The 18,483-nt window shown below is 37.6% G+C and overlaps 3 protein-coding genes across 12 annotated transcripts in view; 2 read left to right on the plus strand and 1 right to left on the minus strand.

The window, feature by feature from the left end:
* Positions 1 to 90: 90 nt before the first annotated feature.
* Positions 91 to 11,614, plus strand: ciita (class II, major histocompatibility complex, transactivator). Of its 3 annotated transcripts, XM_043233959.1 has the most exons (21): positions 91 to 202; positions 3,627 to 3,661; positions 4,001 to 4,051; positions 4,182 to 4,235; positions 4,435 to 4,461; positions 4,604 to 4,681; positions 4,766 to 4,813; positions 5,076 to 5,207; positions 5,295 to 5,387; positions 5,467 to 5,517; positions 5,607 to 5,720; positions 6,940 to 7,002; positions 7,084 to 8,764; positions 9,263 to 9,442; positions 9,543 to 9,608; positions 9,694 to 9,774; positions 9,883 to 9,966; positions 10,053 to 10,136; positions 10,248 to 10,331; positions 10,632 to 10,715; positions 11,138 to 11,614. In XM_043233959.1, the coding sequence occupies exons 2-21, from the start codon at positions 3,640 to 3,642 to the stop codon at positions 11,211 to 11,213; spliced, it is 3,153 nt and encodes a 1,050-aa protein (XP_043089894.1). In that variant the 5' UTR covers positions 91 to 202; positions 3,627 to 3,639; the 3' UTR covers positions 11,214 to 11,614. The 3 variants fall into 3 exon arrangements, with proteins under 3 accessions (XP_043089894.1, XP_043089895.1, XP_043089896.1); XM_043233960.1 differs by lacking the exon at positions 91 to 202 and having other exon boundaries at positions 840 to 3,661; positions 4,769 to 4,813; XM_043233961.1 differs by lacking the exons at positions 91 to 202; positions 3,627 to 3,661; positions 4,001 to 4,051; positions 4,182 to 4,235; positions 4,435 to 4,461 and having other exon boundaries at positions 4,769 to 4,812; positions 5,074 to 5,207.
* A 3,981-nt stretch (positions 11,615 to 15,595) lies between these two features.
* dexi (Dexi homolog (mouse)) lies at positions 15,596 to 16,944 on the minus strand. The gene is made up of 2 exons (XM_043228872.1): positions 16,135 to 16,944; positions 15,596 to 16,063 (listed from the first exon to the last, which is right to left on the minus strand). Exon 1 carries the CDS (start codon positions 16,570 to 16,572, stop codon positions 16,303 to 16,305), a length of 270 nt encoding a protein of 89 aa, XP_043084807.1. The 5' UTR covers positions 16,573 to 16,944; the 3' UTR covers positions 15,596 to 16,063; positions 16,135 to 16,302.
* Positions 16,945 to 17,101: 157 nt separating this feature from the next.
* Positions 17,102 to 18,483, plus strand: part of clec16a (C-type lectin domain containing 16A) — a 44,178-nt gene continuing 42,796 nt past the window's right edge. For all 8 annotated transcript variants that reach the window (XM_043231443.1, XM_043231495.1, XM_043231462.1 and 5 more), the window contains exons 1-4: positions 17,102 to 17,280; positions 17,820 to 17,948; positions 18,032 to 18,165; positions 18,259 to 18,407. In XM_043231443.1, coding sequence (XP_043087378.1) covers positions 17,207 to 17,280; positions 17,820 to 17,948; positions 18,032 to 18,165; positions 18,259 to 18,407 — 486 coding nt within the window. In that variant the 5' untranslated portion in view covers positions 17,102 to 17,206. The remainder of the gene's footprint in view (positions 17,281 to 17,819; positions 17,949 to 18,031; positions 18,166 to 18,258; positions 18,408 to 18,483) is intronic.

Consider the following 18,483-nt stretch of genomic DNA (forward strand, 5'->3'; position numbering starts at 1 on the left):
GAGGCCAACGTCTTCTCTGCCCAGTATTACCAGTCTCTCTACAAGGATGGGGACAATGGAGAGCAGCGCTTATGTGAAGTCTTCTGTAACAATGGAGAAGATCTGGCCAGAAGGCTCTCTCTGCCGATCTGGCAAAACTGGGACGTCAGCCAAAGCATCTTGGATTTGGCACTTTCCAAAGAGGAGGCTTTGGTTTCTTTTGGTGAGTAAATATTTGGATTTACACGCTATTGTCTGCTTGTGTGTGTGTGTGCCTGTGTGTGCCTGTGTGTGCCTGTGCGTGTGTGTGTGTGTGTGTATAATATTTTACACTGGCTTGTTGTAAATAAAGGTTTTTCAATGGCATTTATTCTATTCAATACAATATTTGAATAGGGTTTTGTAGATTGCTAAAATGTCAAAAAATGTAAAAAATGACTAATGCATTTTAGAGTATTTTGCTGCATTATTATTATTATTATTATTATTATTATTGTTATTATTCATAGCTCACCCTGAAGTGTTTAAACCATTTTGGGCAAGAACTCAATTTAATAAATAATGGCCAATATCAAGCCAAACAAATCATACATCAAACATAGTTTTACTAATTATGAATTTGCCATCATTAAAAGAAAAACGTAAAAATGGAGCACTATGGTCAGTGCTGATCCTGATCCCCTCTCTCTCCATCCAGTGCTCTCCACTGATCTGTCCTAGTTCAGCAATTATAAATGAAATATATATAACTTAAAAATAGAGCACAATGTACTTTATTAATATTAACGAATTTCTGTTTTGATTTTAAAGTGCTTTCCTCTATTTTGTTTTGTTTTGTTTTTTAGCATTAAAGAAAATTTCAGTTATATTGATGCATGATATCATTGTCCTGGCAGCAAATCTCCAGTACGTTTTTTTTTTTTTTATAATATGTATTTTTCGTGTGTATTATATTATGAAGTTGTAAATGTGCTCATAGTCTGCGATTTAAAATTTACTTAAAATATTAATAAAGCATTAAAATGGATATCACTTTCTCATGCATTTCTCATCTCACAGAGAGCTGCACATTATTCATGATGTTCTTTCTCACAGACAGTTATACTGCGTATGATGGGCCCTGTTTCATTGACATCTTACTGCAGTCTCAGCACAGATTACAGACTTCAGTGCCAGTTCCGCCAACACAAAAACTAGATGCAATGCATCAAATGTCTTAGTTATGAAACCATTTTTCTATAAATAATTATTTAAAGAAAATTGGTTCCACTGTACTCATGCCAACTGAAATTTAGCAATTCATCAATCGCTCATCAGTAGATCTTCAGCAGTGAATGGGTGCCGTCAGAACAAGAGTTTAAATAACTAATAAATACATCACGGTTGGCTCAACTAATGGCACAGTTTCATAGTCGGCGTGGCCTAAGACACACTACAAGATAATTGGGCAGATTTCGGGACGATTTCTCCCCTTTCGACCATCCTAGCTAATGTCCCGATTATCTTGGTGGTTTTAAAGATTATCTTATAAGATTTTTCCGTGGTGTGATGTGTTTTAAGTGACTGAATCCGCTCAGAAGAACGTCGGAGGCGCCTGATCGAGAAACACAAATATTTAACATGTTGATCTGAAATCCTGTTGTGTGGTGGTGGTGGGGGGACCTCGAAGACGCATACGATCTAAAAATGATCGTGAAACGAAATAATATCCAATCGGAAAGCGAAGTGACAGAAGACTGTAGCATAACAAGCGCGGTCAGGGCGAAGCACAAAAGGACCGGGACGGCGGAGATTAAGGGTGTACACAAAATGAAAATCTGTGTGCGGTTTGCTGTCTTTGTCACACTGCGGCACGCCGCACGCTGTAGGGTCAAAATGGTTGAAACGGAGACTTTTTTTGTCCTCGTCTTTGTGGTCTCTCGCGTTTTGTAGATCTTAACCGATTTTTAAAGTATTTAAGTGCACCTCTCTGTGAACCCAGGGGATGAGTTCATAAGTAATCCGTGTGATTTGAGTCAGTCAGTATATTTCCAGTGAAGTGAACTCATCGAGGCGTTTGAACAGTAAGTCCAGTCTCCATAATAACACATCCATTGAAAGGTTCCTCCTTTACTCCACCTCCATATTTGTTTAGGACCTTGGAAACTATGCTCGATCCGTGCATGTTTTTCTCTTGGATCAGATGAGATGGCTTTTTCACTGGAGAGGCAGTGTTGCTTCTGGCTTTATTTTTAGGTAAACTGTTCCTTTTAACCCTCTGCACAAACTGTAACATCACTGCAACGGCACTGCAGCAATACCAGGCCAGCAGTGAACCTCTCAAAACTACGTGTAGAACTGTCCACATTAGCTGCTCTGTTGGCGCAGCTCACAAACCACAAGTCCGTAACACCGGCTAACAGGATGCACCTGTAATCAGATCTCTCACTCAGATCAGAGTTGCTGTCTAAGCACGCTGCGTGTCTTGAAGGTTTTGTTTACCTTCTGTGCGAACTGCTGATGAAAAAGCAGTGTTGGGGTTCAATCAAAAATGTGCCACTAAAGCTTGTAGTGGTAGACGCCCTTCCTGGTTTCTGTGGGAAATTAGCGGAAATGTAATGCAATGACACCAGCAAGGCAAGACGGTTTATGGCATTGGCTGTTAATAGAAAAAAAAGCAAATCTCATACCAGTCATACAGTCTATGGTACGTGCGCAACAAGGAGGGTGGCATCAGAGAAAAAAAGAAGTTTTTTTTTTACTTTCTTTCTTCCTGGCTGGTTGGTAACCACTTTACAAAAGCATAAATGTATGCGTTACATAAAACCAGTCTGTCTTTAAAAAAAAATATGGCACAATAGACAATGGAAAATACCTGCCACTCCTGGGTAGTGCATTTCCGCGTAGCAGTGCTAAACCACTGAACATTTAGGGGCATCATGAACCCATTTTCTTTGTTTTTTTTTCTTTTGCCAGCTTCTTAAACAATGTCTTGTTAGATTAGATTAGATTAGATTATAATTTAGCACTACATGAATCTATTGTAGCATTGAAGATCTGTTTGTTACTGTAAAATGTAGGCTGTTGACGTTAACTCAAACTAATAACTAAAAACGGAAGAATGGAATGGGAAAAAAATAACAAAAAATGGAAGGTCGCATTATGGCAATTCAGTAAATATGAACATTTTTAATTTCTTAAAACATTTTTTATTTACAGTATGTTACTGTACGAATACATGTATGCTCTTTCAAATTTGAAATAGCCTGCTTAATAAGATATTATATGCTTTATTATATAAGATAGACACAAATAATAACAAAAATAATAATAAAACTAAATAAACAATTATAATATTACATGTACTGTGTAAATAGCCTATGCCGGTTCGTTATCTCCATCATCCCAAAAAATGCTAAATTATAAAGATTGCATATCCTTTGCTGGAGAACAGATTTGCTAAATGCCCGAGGCTTGTAGAGTTAGGCTCCTGCAAAGCCAAACCAACTCCCCTCTCATACTGAAAGTAAAAGTAAGGTGTAGCCAGTTTGGTTTTTGCCAGACAATGCCAGAGCCCGTGTAATCTGAGGACACATCGAGCGCTTATTATACATTTCTTTTTCTTTTCTTTTTTTTTGCTGCACAACTTTAATGTGATGGATTAACAGTTCTACAGTAAACATGGAATATCTGCGTAAAAAAGGTAATGTGCAATTTTTTTATTTATTTATTTATTAGACAGTTTTATATTTGCGTCAAAGCTCAACTTATTTTACTTTGATGGTGCGTAAAACCAGACATTTCTACAAAATGTCCAAAAGAACATTCTAATTTGAACCGATAAAAAAACGGATAACTGTTTCTATGTCAGAAAAAGGCTTTTCTTCTCGCGCTATTTTATTTTTCCTTTCTTCCTCACGGTGTGGAGCGCGCGCTTCACAGCATCTTGCGCGTCATCGTTACTCACAACAATATTAGTTTTACCTGAAGCACATTTATGTCTTCAATAAAAATAACGTAATGTGTCGTTATGTTACAACAGATGCTGAATCGCAAAATATCGTCTCAGACCCAATGGCTGAACTCTTACCTGGTGAGTAGTTTAATGGACGCACAGTAGCATACTCGTCTTAACGTGGTAAACAAATGGAGCTCTGTATGTCGCAGCTGAGTTTTCAAATGAAATATTTACCTTTTTGTTTTTTTTTTTTTTTTTTTTACAGATAATGTCATCTTAAAATATCTCGAGTCACTTGAGTCCATTGAAGAGGATTTCGGTCAGTTTCACTCATTGCCGTATTTATTGCATAACATTGTGAAATTGTCATTAAAGCTAAATAAAACGTCTGCTTTTTAGTTGGATGCTGATCTTTTTGTAGCGCTTTGAGATTTTCTTTCAAATGTAAAGTGCTTTATGAATAAAATAATAATTATTATTATTATTTTTGTTTAAAAAAATGTATTCTGTTTTGGCAGATCCCACCATCCTAGATAACTTCTCAGGTAAGATTGTTAAATAATATATATATATATATATATATAATCCCATATTATTACATGAACATTTTTGAAGGTGAAGGGGAGCAAGTATCACACTTTAAAGGGAATTAAATATAGCCTTTCGTGTCTGTTTTGCAAACAACAGGCGACATAGACATAATCTGCACGCCAAAACCAGAAAATGCTACTTTCCAAAATGAAGTGCCAGTCAAAAAAGCAAAGGGTAATGCAATTTTTTTTCTAAGATATTCTCTAATAAAAGTTCTGCATTGAATTCAGTAAATAAGGTATCTTTTCTATCTGTCAGTAGTTGTTGCGGTCAACAGAAAACCTCACAGAAAGCACAACAAAAAAGGTAACTCAAACATTGCGACGTAACAATTGCACAATCATTCAACGTGTTATATTTGTGGATTATTTGACTCCCAAACAACAGTTTTGAACAATACAATTGTTGTTATTTTTTACTTCTGTTTTTAAGTAACTCGTTTATTTAAAAAAAAATTTATTTTTCAATTTATTTAAAAGGAAGCATATATTTGCAATAACTGAGTATCTTAGTTTAAAGAAATACTAGTAAAATGAAATCTTGCTAACTGAAATCTAACGTATTGCAGCAACAAAGTGCCCTGAAAGTCCCCCAAGCGGAAAGACGCCCACTATCACCCCTGAGAGCTTCCATTTGAGCACAACCCAATTTCAGCATGTATTACGTATTCCCTTCAGTCCCCCTCTTCTGCCCCCTAGTGGTGAGCAGCTGTTTCCATACTGCATTTGCATCCCAAAGGAAATATGTCTTGGCTTGAACTTTGATTACAAAGCTTTAAATATTTCAGGAGGTTCTCCACTACAAATCATCCAGACCATCGGCCCTTATACGCCACCTCTATTTGGCACTGTGGTTCCAACCGGACCTGCATACGTGATCGGTGAGTCAACTGTAACAAGTATTATTAAATTGCTGCATGTGCCTGCAAGTTCTTTTAGCTTCACTTTCCATATCTGCAGTCTCGCCCCAGTGTGTGAGTCCAGGCGCTCAGATAATTCCTCTTTCACCTGGTAAGTTAAAAAAGATGGCCTCGTGAATAAATATGCTTTTAGGGTTAGCAGTATTGTGGTGTGTGTTAACTGAAATCCTCATCTTCTAGCCATTGGCACCGTGGCCCCACCAGAACTCACTGGTTCTGTACTTCCTGTTGGCTCATCCTCAGACAGCGCATGCCAGGGTTCACCAACAGTGGACCCACTCTCCCCTACAAAAGGTGAGCTAAGGGTTTGATGACAGCAAATATGTGTTTTTCAGTGCCTCCATTGTTACAGTGTGTTATTTGGCAGCACAAGAAACATCAGACAGCATAATGAAAATAATGTCAGATTTGTACAAAACCCCTAAGGAGACAAAATATGTGATCCTGGACCACAAAACTTAAGTCTTAAGTCAGTGGGGCATATTTGTAACCATAGCCAAAAATAAATTGTATGGGTCAAAATTATAGATGCCAATTACAGATGATTGTTTTATTATTATGTTTTATTTATAAGGACTACATACATCACACAAAATGATCGAATGTGGATCTATCTGACCTTAACAGCTATAGACCCTTTTCATTGAGTAATTGCCATTTTAATTACAGATTTTCTCAGTTGCTTTGGCACATTTTCTCTAAACTGAGTGAAAATGTCACCAATGTTTGCTGGAACTTTAGAACTTTATTGCATGTCCGCAAAATGTAGTTACTCACCCAAAACATTTCTTTCGTGCTTCAGAACCTACTTATCTTGTTGGTAATTTGTCCAAGGCCACCAAACTATAAAGTGTTTTTGTCATCGTGTGAGTCACACTGGTCAAAATGTTTATTTGCTTTTTCACCATGACAAATGGTTTTCGACCGTGGAAATGAAGGTTTTATAAAAAATAAAGGAAGAAAGAAAGAAAAATCTGATATAAACAAAGTATATAAACATTTGAATTTATACAAATACGGGAATAGGATTACGGGATCTAAAATATGGTCATGCAGAGTAAGGCATTAATATGTGGTTTATAAGTAAACTAACAAACAGCCAATATGGTAGTACTACACCTTCTAGTTAACAGTGAGAATTCACCCTAAACTATAGTGTTACCTGTTGTTTTAAACAAAATCTGAATAAACTGTGATCTATTTCAGACATGTAACAAGAGTTTACACTTTATCAGCTAAGACAGCATGATCTTAAAAGGCATCCTAATAATGACCAGTATATCAGTTACCCTTATAGAACAGTAGAGAAGATGATAATCTTATCATTCAATCTGGCATTGCTTGACTCTAGGAAATCTGATTTTCAAACAGAGAAACTTTGCCATTTTACAATTTAAAATTCAGATTAAGTGTCACATTAATACATGTGTATATAAATTTGTGCATATACAAACAATTGTGAACAGGAATTAATAGTCACAGGTTGACCGCTTGTTTGTTATGGAAATTACAGACCTACAAAAAATCATTTCCACATCTCCAAAAACTGAAAAGAAAATCCGCCCAGAGGCACCAGGTAAGAAAGCAGTTTAAACATCTTGTAAGCTTGAATTGCTTTATTAGACTATGTGAAACATAATAATGTCTGTTTTGACAGAATGCGTTAAGGACTACATACATCAGACAAAATGCTACATGAGAGATGTCTGCTGCGCAATGCGTGGGGGAATGGGAATGGATTCACACTACGTAGATACGCATCTGGTCCAGAGGAAACTCCTTATCAAATCCGGCAAGAATGCAAACAAGTGTCTGGAGAAAGAGCTGGTTGTCCTTAGTGATTCAGAGCGAAAGAAAGCAAAGCTGGACAGAAGCCAATTGTTTCATTACAATGACTCCAAACCGAAACAATCAATCGCTCTTCTTGGAAAAGCCGGAGCGGGGAAAACCACGTTCGTTCAGCGTTTATGCTTGGACTGGGCGAGCGGCAGTCTGTCTCAATTTCAGTTTGTTTTTTTGCTAAACTGTAAAACTTTAGACCTCACACAATCAAACTACAGCTTGAAAGGCTTACTGTTGGACTTGTCTATGTCTCCTCGCTGTGATGACCCTGAATCTGTGTTCAAACACATTCTTTCCTGCCCTGATGAAGTTCTCATTGTCTTTGACAGCTTTGATCACATTAAAGACTTGGAGGGGCTTCTTCAGTCCCCTGCTAAATCGCACACAAACACTAAATACACAATCAGACAGCTATTTTCTGGTTTGTTCCAAAAGGAAATCCTCCCGGGCTGCACGCTTCTCATTGCCACGAGGCCTAAAGACGTTTTAAATCAGGTGCTGCGAAAAATGGACAGCCTTTTGGAGCTTTCTGGCTTCTCTCCTGAAGACATTGAGTTGTATACATCTAAATATTTCGGAGACACTTCCCTCCAAGAAAGTGCACTAAAACAGATTAAGAGTGATGGATACATATTCAGTTTATGCTCCAACCCGCTGCTTTGTCGGACTACCTGCTTCCTGCTCGAGCACCAAGAAAGCTGTGATGATTTGCCTTCAACCCTCACGGATTTGTACCAAAGAGCGACATCAAGGCATCTGCAGCTAGCTAGCCTTGAAAACGGCGCTTTGTGTAAAAACAGAAAACAGCCGGACATCCCACAGTTATGCAAAATGGCATGGGAGGGATTCAAGAATCATGACACGTGTGTAAACCCTGCCAGTTCTACAGAGCTGCTGGACTGCGCCCTTAAAAGTGGCATACTTGCATCCTACAAAACATCTGAGGGTCAGGAAAACCACTTTGTGGACCTTTTCTCTCAGAACCTCCTGAGCGCTGTGCACCTGGTGCAGTCTAAACAGGTGAACGAAAAGATGGTGGTGGCAAACAGCGTAGTCCATCACAAGAAACGAAAGGTTCAGGGAGAGTCGCAGGACGTGTTGCAGAGGTTTGTCACGGGGCTGGTCTTCCAAAAGCCTCCTGATGGAATCAGCATCCTGGACAGCAGTGTCAACATAAAAGCCAAAAGAAAGGCCGTTGAAACCCATCTGGAGAGCATGAAGCCCAATGATTTGGTGCCTGCCAGGTTACTAGAACTGTTTCATTGTGTTTACGAGACCAGCAGCGCCAAATTTGCCAAACTGCTTTTGAAGAACCTGCCTGAAAACCTGTCGTTCTATGGGACGCAGCTTTGCCCATCGGACGTGTATGTTATCTGTCATCTCCTTCAATATGCCAGCGCGTTGAAGCGGACCTTCTCCATTAACCTGCAAGACACGTGCATTCCCATCAGTGGCCTGAAAGAGCTTGTGGGACTTAAATGCATCAAAGAATTCTGGTGAGAACTTGTCAAAGTGCTTTGTTACTTCTATCATCATTAAATCACCCTAACATCGAGTTCATAACCTGAATGACATTTACAAAAATACAAAATTGGATATTTTAATACCTTATTAGGTTTAATTAATTCATTACCATGCAGTCATGGTGAAGGCAAACTAAAGCATTTGAGCTTCAAAAATACTTATTCACTGAACAAATGATTAATTTAAAAAAATGGTGGAGGTCAAGACTGTCAGTGAGTAATGACAAATGAATAATGAGGATTTTGAAATATTGGGTACAAGTTGTTTTTACCACTTGAGATCATTTGTGTGCTTTTAGAAAAGCTTTTTCAGAATGAATTTCAATTGCATTTCTGCTTTTGAGTTTTGTGGAAGCAAAGAATTGCGGAACTAACAGAATTTTCATTTTCGAATGAAACGTTGCTTTAAGCATAAGGTTTTTAATTATATTTCATGAAGTTTTTACATTTTTTTACTTGTTTTCCCAATAGGGCTCATACAGCAGACACCATTGGCTTGTGGGAGGACTTGGATCAAAGCAACGATGAACTGAACCTGAAAAGCGCCATTGAGAAATTCACTTTGCACCCATTCAAGGCAACCGAAGCGTATCACATAGACAGCCTGCCTGTCCTTGTCCAAATTCACAGAGAGAAAAAGCTACCAATGAGGTACAGCATCAGATTTGTGTTTAGTAATATTTGTAACTGACCGATGCCAAATTGAAGCCCTTAATGCTTGTGTTTATAAGGAGTATGATTGTACTTTCAGTGAATTTGTGTCTGCACTGGATGAAGGTGTGCCAGCCCTCCGGCATCTTCAGAGACTCGAATATGAGTAAGGCTCCCGTTTCTGTTTTCTCCGTATCTTTGTATACATTCAGTGATGTTTTAATAATAAGTGTTGGTGTTCTGCATTGCAGGCTTGGAGTACAGAACGGTCCTGAACTTTTCCCTAAACTCGTAGAGGTCCTGCCTTCTCTGCAGTCCCTCCAGCATCTAGAGTGAGTATTCACTGGTAGATATATTATGGTTTCATGACTGTGATTGGCTCGTAAAAAAGAATCCTGTAATGTTTTTAAGATGTTCTTTATTCTTTCTTTGTCTTTTAGCCTTGAGAAAAACCAAATAGGAGACTCTGGAGCCGAGAAGCTGGCTAGCGTTTTACATTTTTTGAAATGTCTGAAATTGCTAAAGTACGTTTTGAAACATCTACGCTTTTAAGTATCACACACGTGGACACAATAACGATGTCCTAACTGAACTGTTCAATGTTCCACAGTCTGTCTCAAAACCTCATTGGAGATGCAGGAGTGGAGAAACTAGCTAAAGCTTTTGCATCAGTCCCTTCTCTACAGAGCCTCAGGTACAGACAACCTCAGAAATATATTTACCATCACTAAATAAAATGTGCATTTTGGAAGTGTTTACAAACCCTCATGTTTTGTTAAAATTATTCGCCATTCCTCACTTCTAGCCTTTATGGAAATGCAATTGCTGACACTGGAGCTGAACATCTGGCCTTAGTTTTACCAGACATGAATTTCCTGCAGGACCTGAAGTACGTATTTATTCAAATCATTTAAAATCTTTTTAAAAAGATTTAAATAGCGAGATTAATTTAGTTTCATTTTAAAATAAATTGTCTTAGTCACTTTTACATGCATTTTCGTTTATGTTATATTATAATGCTTGATTAAAAAAAGAAAACAATAATTATTTATTTTATTTTAGCCTTCTTTCACAGACACAGCTTAGACTAAGCCAGATTTAGGCCATAGTTCAATTATGACATTTAAGTACTTTTTTTTTTTATTTTTATAAATACTGTATCAAGACATTTTGTATTATTTACTTTCAGCGTAGCTTTCAACAAGTTCACAGACCTTGGAGCTACAAAGCTCAGTGCTGCTCTGAAAAACTGCACAGGAATGAAGTCTCTGGAGTGAGTCTCCTTTTTTTTATTTGTCCACATCTACCATCTTTTGGACATACAATGTAATGGTCTGATATGCCAGCACATTAGCTTTTGCTCGGATATTTTATTAGATTATCAGATACTAGCTAAATGTAAGCACAACCTTTGAGCTAGCTTAGACACAGATAAGAGATATTTTGCCGGCACAGTTGGGTGAACAGGAAGAAGTTTATATCTGCAATCTTACCACAGTCACTAAAAATGTGTGTTAAAGGAATAGTTCAAAAATTCTGTCATCATTTTCTTACCCTCAAGTAGTTCTACACCTGTATGAATTTCTTTGTTCCATCGAACACAAAGGAAGATATTTAGAAAAAAACTTTGTAACCAGGGTGTTTTAGGTTACCGTTGACTTTTCCTGATATGCAAATTTATTTCTCCCTCATTAGGCTGTGGAACGACTGCATTCCATATGGAGTTTTTGAACACCTCCGACTTCAAGATCCTCGGATACGATCACTTTGACACGCACATTTTAAAACGGCAAAGTTTTGTTGTTTTTACAAAAGCATAATTCACAATTTGGCAACCAGGACACTAAACTGCTTTAGACTTTCTCATTGAATGACTGATCAACTGACTTGCACTTTCTGACACTTTTGTGAATATACTCTTCCTCAGCACTAAAAGTATTTTTTACTGTATTTTTTTTTTTAAAATAAGCTCAAATGCTCTGAGCCTGCTTTCCTGATTGTGACAGTTACAAATGTCAAATACATCAAACGTTTAGCTGCTTCTATAATTCATTGTCATCTGGATAAATTGTAAGTTAATACTGCTGCTTTGATTATCTGTTCAGATGCAGTTTTCAGGGGCTGAAAAAATAAAATACGCACAATAAAATTAAACACACCTCTCGCCTCATCTATGATGAGCATGTTTTTCATTTCTCGATTTATATAGTGGAAATTAGAGAACCTATAATTTCCTCATTTTCAAGGCCACTCTTCAGTCCTATTTGATGTTAGCCTAATGGGAGCAGAAGGGCCGTTTTTAAGCATAGTGGTCTAGATGAAGGGCAAAGGTCATTCCAATTCTGTGATATCTCCAATATTGCTTGGTTTACAATGACACCAACTCATTCAAGTCCCCTAGAAAGACAAATGCGAGACAAGACATGATAATGCAGAGACTCTCAACGGGTAATCAGTTCAACACTGCAGCTGGAATTGCTCACCTAAACAGGGTTAGGATCTGTTTAAGAGACGCACTCTGCAGTGACCAAGCCTCTCATTAGCAGAAATAATCAAAAGGCCAAGCTCAAAGATTAAAGATATAATTTAAAACAAGGGCCTTCACACTTCCTGCTTGTCTCTGGCTAACCCTTTAGTTGTTAATCCTCTTTTGTGCTACACTGGTTACTGATGTATAATTTTGATCACTGTGTTTTTTGAAATGCCCTGGTTATTTGTCAATGTTGGTAGAACTCCTTTGCATAAAAAGTGTGTCACGTTTCCTTTTGATAGGATCAGGCTTTTTGAACAACAAAGGATGCTTGTGCTCAAAAGCATTGGAAAATATTAACTTTAGCCTGGTTGCACTGAAACCAAATGTGCTACAATACCTGATAACTGCTGTACAACGCCATGCATCACACACACACACACACACACACACATATATATATAACAATATATTTAATTACATAATGGTATAAATTATACAGAATACTAAATATATTACAATGTATTGAATAATCCATGAAGAACTGTTTCTTTCATACATGACAAATATGTAACAATATATTTGCTTATATCACAATGTATGTATATAATTATATATATTATATAGATGTACATGTGATAAGATAAGTTGCCTGTGTAAAAATATATCGAACATACATTCTACATACACTTATTCAATGTATGTATATATAATATATTTATAATCTTTTATGATATTGTGTCTTAAAATATAGTCCAGCTTGTATACAATGTATATTAAAGCACTATCACTTTTACGTAAAGTGCACAGCCGTTACTTTTTAAGTAAAGCAACATGTAATTTAATAGTTTGGCCAATCGTCATCCTAACCATGGGCTCTACTCTTCTACTTATGTAAGAAACTCTTTTAAATTTTAAAATAATACTAAATTAAACACTAACAGATCTCTCATATTAACATTGAGCAAAAACACACAACATAAAATGTTTAAATTATTTCTCCCCTTTAACAATCAGGTGCAAAGCATGCTGGGAACTGGAAATCTGCTTTAACTCATTGTAAATATGTGTACATACTGTGAGGAGTGTCCCTAAGGACAATCAGCGTCGCCCTGGTAACCAAGGAGGAGCACCTGGCCACACCCATCACAGGCTGATCGGCCACACCTCATTCAGAGCGGCCTTTATAAGCTGCCTGAGTCATGCTACTGTGAGAGCCTTGCCTTCATGACACCGAGCATTAACGGCCCTTTCTGATCTTCCCATAGACAGCAGCGTGTGAGTGATCAGCCCCCACAAAAGAGCACAGCACGTACCAGCTGTACTGGAGAGGAAGAGAGCACCCACAGCACCAGAACACCCAGCTGGATTGTCACTATTTCTGAACTTTGTAAATAAAGCCACCCTGTTGTGTGATTCTTCACCCCGGGACAATACTTTCACATTGTACATGTATCTGCAAAATATACACAATGAAGGATCAAACATTATAAATATTAGATTTAACATTTTTCTTCATTTCTAAATATATTTGTATGTATCAATATATAGCCATATATATTGTCAGTGCATATATTGCTGTATACTGAAACACTAGTTTCCAATATATGCAAATGTATTATGTAATATGTTGCATTATATTTTGCAATATATTCCCATATATTTTTGTTCTTTAAGGGCACCTGCACTAAGACACACACACACACACCCTGGTTGCTGATCACGCTTCTTGAGGACTGCAGACTAAAGCTATAGTAAGCACAGTTTTGAGAAGAATCCGCTTCAACATTCGTTTATCTATATTGTATAGAACCATTATACTCGTTTATCAAAATTATATTTATGCTGGATTTTTCTCAGATAATATTTCTCTTATTTTTTCATAGCATCCTATCCTCAAGACTGGAGCGACTCATCTTCAGAGATTATAAAACGTAACAGAAGGTAGCTGCAATGTTTTTGTCACGGTGTGGTTTGCAAGAGAAGAAGCGCTAGACGGGAATATAACGAAATCTATCTTTTAATTTTCCAAACACGCCATAAACGTTATCTTTGCAAGCAAGCAGGCAGAACATAAACCACACATAAAAGATGACAAAGTCAGATAAACAACAGGACTGAAATACACAATGTAAATACTTAATAAATGAGACACAGCTGAAGACAATAAGACAATTATCTAAAAGTGGGTCACACAGAGCACAAGACACAAGACCAAAACAACAAAAGAGTCCAAAGACGTGACAGTTTTATTATATGTTATATTATTTTTATATAGTTTTACCTATTCAATTCAATAGTCTCTGTTACTAAACATATTTAAAGTTGTGTAGGTGTCCTGCTAAATTTATAATGAGGCTAAAAGAAGTGTACAGTTTCATCCTGGGAAGGCCCAGAAAAAAAGAAACCTGCTTATTTTCAGAGGTTACATATCTGAGTTTTACAGTTGCTGGAGATGAGGTCAACAGAGGCTAACGCAGAAAGAGCATTGTGGAGGACAGCAGTGGTGGAGCTCAATGTATTTTGATTGGACGAACATTTCTTGGTCCTACGCCAATCACATAACATCTATAAATACAGATAAATTCATTTAGACCGCTTAATGATTGCTATAGGAATATGAAGAGCATTGTAGTATCAACCAACATAACAAAAATGATTCTGAAGACAATCACCTATTGAACCTTTGAGGTATATATATAAAAAAAAAAGTCAATGGTGGTCCAAAACAGCCTGGTTGCAAACCTCTGTGCTTCATCATCCTCTGTGTTCATTATTCACCAGCGCTTCATGTTGTGAAGTGGATCTTTGAACTCTTTTCTTCCCATGTCAGTGCGGTCCAGTTCAAGAAGTGAAAGACACTGTCACAGACTCAGCACATGACCAGGCCAACGTATACACCACTCTCCCAACTTCTGCTCAGAGATCGTTGGCATTTTTGTGTTATCAGTTTATGATTATGTAATATGCATTAGATTCTACATAAACTATGTTAGTTAATTACAAATAATTGTTTGTTTGTTGAATCTGGAATAAGATTTACTTCAAAATTCAACTTGTCTTCCTGTAAGATATGTCTATAACATCCAACTCAGACAATTGCATTTATCAGTCTTTTGGAGTTTATTTTAGTTGTTAGATACTCTTTTCTGTCCATTTGTTAATAAAACCCCTTTTATTGATTAATACAATAAGATGACTCTACAAGTTAACAATATCTCACAAATCCAAACTTCCTATACTTTATTTTTATCTTTATTTACTCAACAATCTTTAATGATTGTTCTTTACTGTCAAGGGGAAATTACAGGCTGATGCCACATAACACAGTACGGCCAAAATGAAATAGAAATAACAAAATATAAGCCTAAACCCATTACACCGGTGGAGCTAGTTAAATATCTAAAATCACTACATTTAGTAGTGACCAGTGTGAGGTTATCCGACACTGATTTCACTACCTTTTTACATGAACATATGCCACATGAATCACTAAACTGAAACTTTTCTTAAAGATGGGATAAAGAACCATATGACACATGGCACAAATGTGATTTTGGTCACTGACCTTTATCGTTTTAGCAAACAGTTGTGATTTCAGTCAGTTGTTGTAACAGACGTCAGATGTTACACACGAAGGCACCAGATATTTGAAAGGCAAAAATGACCACGACAACACAAAGTGAAAGTAATCATTTATTAAATATATATTGAGTGGTTAAACGAACCTCAGTCAAATATATCATTCTTAGGCTGTCACAAATATGCAGTTGCTATATGTGACTTGTAGAAAAACCCCAGAACACTGCTTCAGACACCCTGTTTGTCTCATGACGTATTGCTCATTTCATTAAAGGGAACGAAAAACATGCCGAGGCTGACTGCGTATAAGGGTTCAGCCTACAGGGTAATAACGAGCCCTTGCTGGGCTGACACAGAATCCTGCATGAGTGCTGAACGCCAAACTAAAAATAAATAGGCTAATGTAATATTTATATCCACAGTAGTGGTTAGTGCCTGAATCTGATCTCTGAAGAGACACTGGCTGGCTGTCCCATGGACACGCGGTCCGTTTGGCTTATCTGTTCCAAGTAAATATTCCATGTGGCACGATGGCTTGCTTGCAGGGCAGTCCGGTGAGCCTGGACAGCCTGTGGAGACACAACACTTAATGCACATGCATTCTTAAAGTATGAATCGTCATTTAAAACTGACCACTTACTTATTCATGTAAGTCACTTTTATAGAAGGTGACCTTTGCAGCATCTTTTTATGTCTGCAGAGATCACATGTAGTTCCCTTTGAGAATGGTTCTCCAGAAACCAAATGAATCAGCCAAAAGACAACTTCCCCACGAAAGCTTGGGCTGGAAGCGCCAATCATGGTTTGTTTATTCCAGATATCCCTCAAAAACATCCAGCTCGGTGTCTGTGTCGTATGGAACTGAGGCTGGGTCAGAAAGCACACCCAAATCCACCAGTGCCTGGTCCATATCCTCTGGCAAGAATACTATCCCTACATTAAGGACTATGTATTCCATTAAAAAGGCATAGTAGAGAATTAAGACATTGACAAAAAACAGGCCGAGATAAAACATATATGGAAGCTCGTTGATTAGCGATTCCACTGAATCTAAGCGAGAGTAGATTGAGTGTGTCATAGACTCCGAAACATATGTTTCAGTCTCATTGAGCAGACCGGTTGAATTAAAAGCATTTAAACACACTTTATATGAGCCTGGTCAGTTTGGAAGCGTCAATCCATCCATTTCACTCAAACACGCCGTGAAGCAACTCCCCTGCAATCCGTTCAACGTAAGTATGTTTCCGCTATACAGCAAACAAGTTAGTGGGAAAAAAGCATGTCTGAATATTCAAAGGCCAAGCGCTGCTATTAGGCGTTAGGACTATTCCGTGCTCCTCTTAAAATACCGGTGACGAATAAATTTCATAAATAAAAATCATCTGAAGGCTCAGCGGAGCTTCGCAACGCGTGAAAAACAAAAACAAACGGCGCTTTCTCATGACCTCAACAAAACCGTTTAATTCGCAAGGAACTTTGGGAAATAGAGTCCGTAAGGGTGGGGTGAGTTGGTTCGAACGCACTGTAATGACTTCCATAATAAACTACAGATCCCACAATGGCTTAGAGATTTGGTTTGGGCTGTCATGAGCTATAGGACGACAGGTATGTTTTCATGTGAGGATTCTGGGCCTTCACTGCGGCGGATATGGATCCATTCGCCTAGCAAATTGCGTTAAAACGTACATATTGCAAAACATAACAACAGAAAAATGTTCGGCCGTTCAAGGAGCTGGGTCGGAGGGCAGGGGAAGTCCAAAAACATTCATTCTTTGGACCATTTGAAGTAAGCTTTTATAGACATTTTGCGGCTAATTCGCTAGCCAACTCAGCTAGTGCAGTTTAAGCTTTTTAAACTTAGTCTGTGTTTGTCATTGACGTGGAAAGACACAAATAATCAGTTTGTAAATGTAAATATTTGTTTTACTCATGTCAGCATTTATTAGCGATGTAAAACGGAGGACATAGGAGCGAAAATGCAGGATATGTGAAGTATTAGTCTGGGTGTCAAAACCTAGTAAACTGTCTACCAAGACAGCATTTATGTGAGATTAGGACATAAGTACGTATAATGCTCAAAGATGGTGCCTATGTAGTCAATTTACTATGTTTTTACCCACGTTAGCATACAGTTGTATGAAATACTGAGTTAGCATCTTAAAAGCAGCTACAGTGTCTTATTAAATGTCACTTTTTTTTTCTAATATGCAGAATGCATTTATGATCGTAGTAAATATATGCTTATACGTTGTGCTGATAAGATGAAATATCTTGTGTCATGTAAGTAGTATTTAGTAAGTAGTTTTATCTTTATTATTTATTTAGGTACATGTACCATGTCCTAACAAAGAACACAACAGTTACTGATCACAACAGAAATCTGCTGGTGGAAACCATCCGCTCCATTACTGAGATTCTCATCTGGGGTGATCAAAATGACAGCTCTGTCTTTGAGTGAGTTTCACCATCAGCCCACACGTTAAATTTCCAAATAAACATGCAAAACCAAAACCTTGCTTTCCTGCTTTTTTTTGTAGCTTCTTTTTGGAAAAGAACATGTTTGCATTTTTCCTCAACATACTACGGCAGAAATCTGGGCGCTATGTGTGTGTTCAGCTTCTGCAGACGCTCAACATCCTCTTTGAAAACATCAGTCATGAGACTTCTCTTTGTGAGTACACCCCCTGGACAAAGTTCAAATTTGATGCTTTTTAATTTCACGTTGATATGCTGAACATATAATATGTTGTCTTTCCTTTTCTAGATTATTTGCTGTCAAATAATCATGTTAATTCCATCATTGTGCACAAATTCGACTTCTCTGATGAAGAAATTATGGCCTACTATATCTCTTTTTTGAAAACGTTGTCTCTGAAACTCAACAACCACACAGTGCACTTCTTCTACAACGAGGTAAGACGCATTAACTAGGGCAGCTGTCATTCGTGACGGTTTATAGGCTGAAAGCGGAAGGGGGCTTTTATTTGTG

Source organism: Puntigrus tetrazona, chromosome 3 (assembly GCF_018831695.1).
Source record: "Puntigrus tetrazona isolate hp1 chromosome 3, ASM1883169v1, whole genome shotgun sequence".
Lineage (NCBI taxonomy): Eukaryota > Metazoa > Chordata > Actinopteri > Cypriniformes > Cyprinidae > Puntigrus > Puntigrus tetrazona.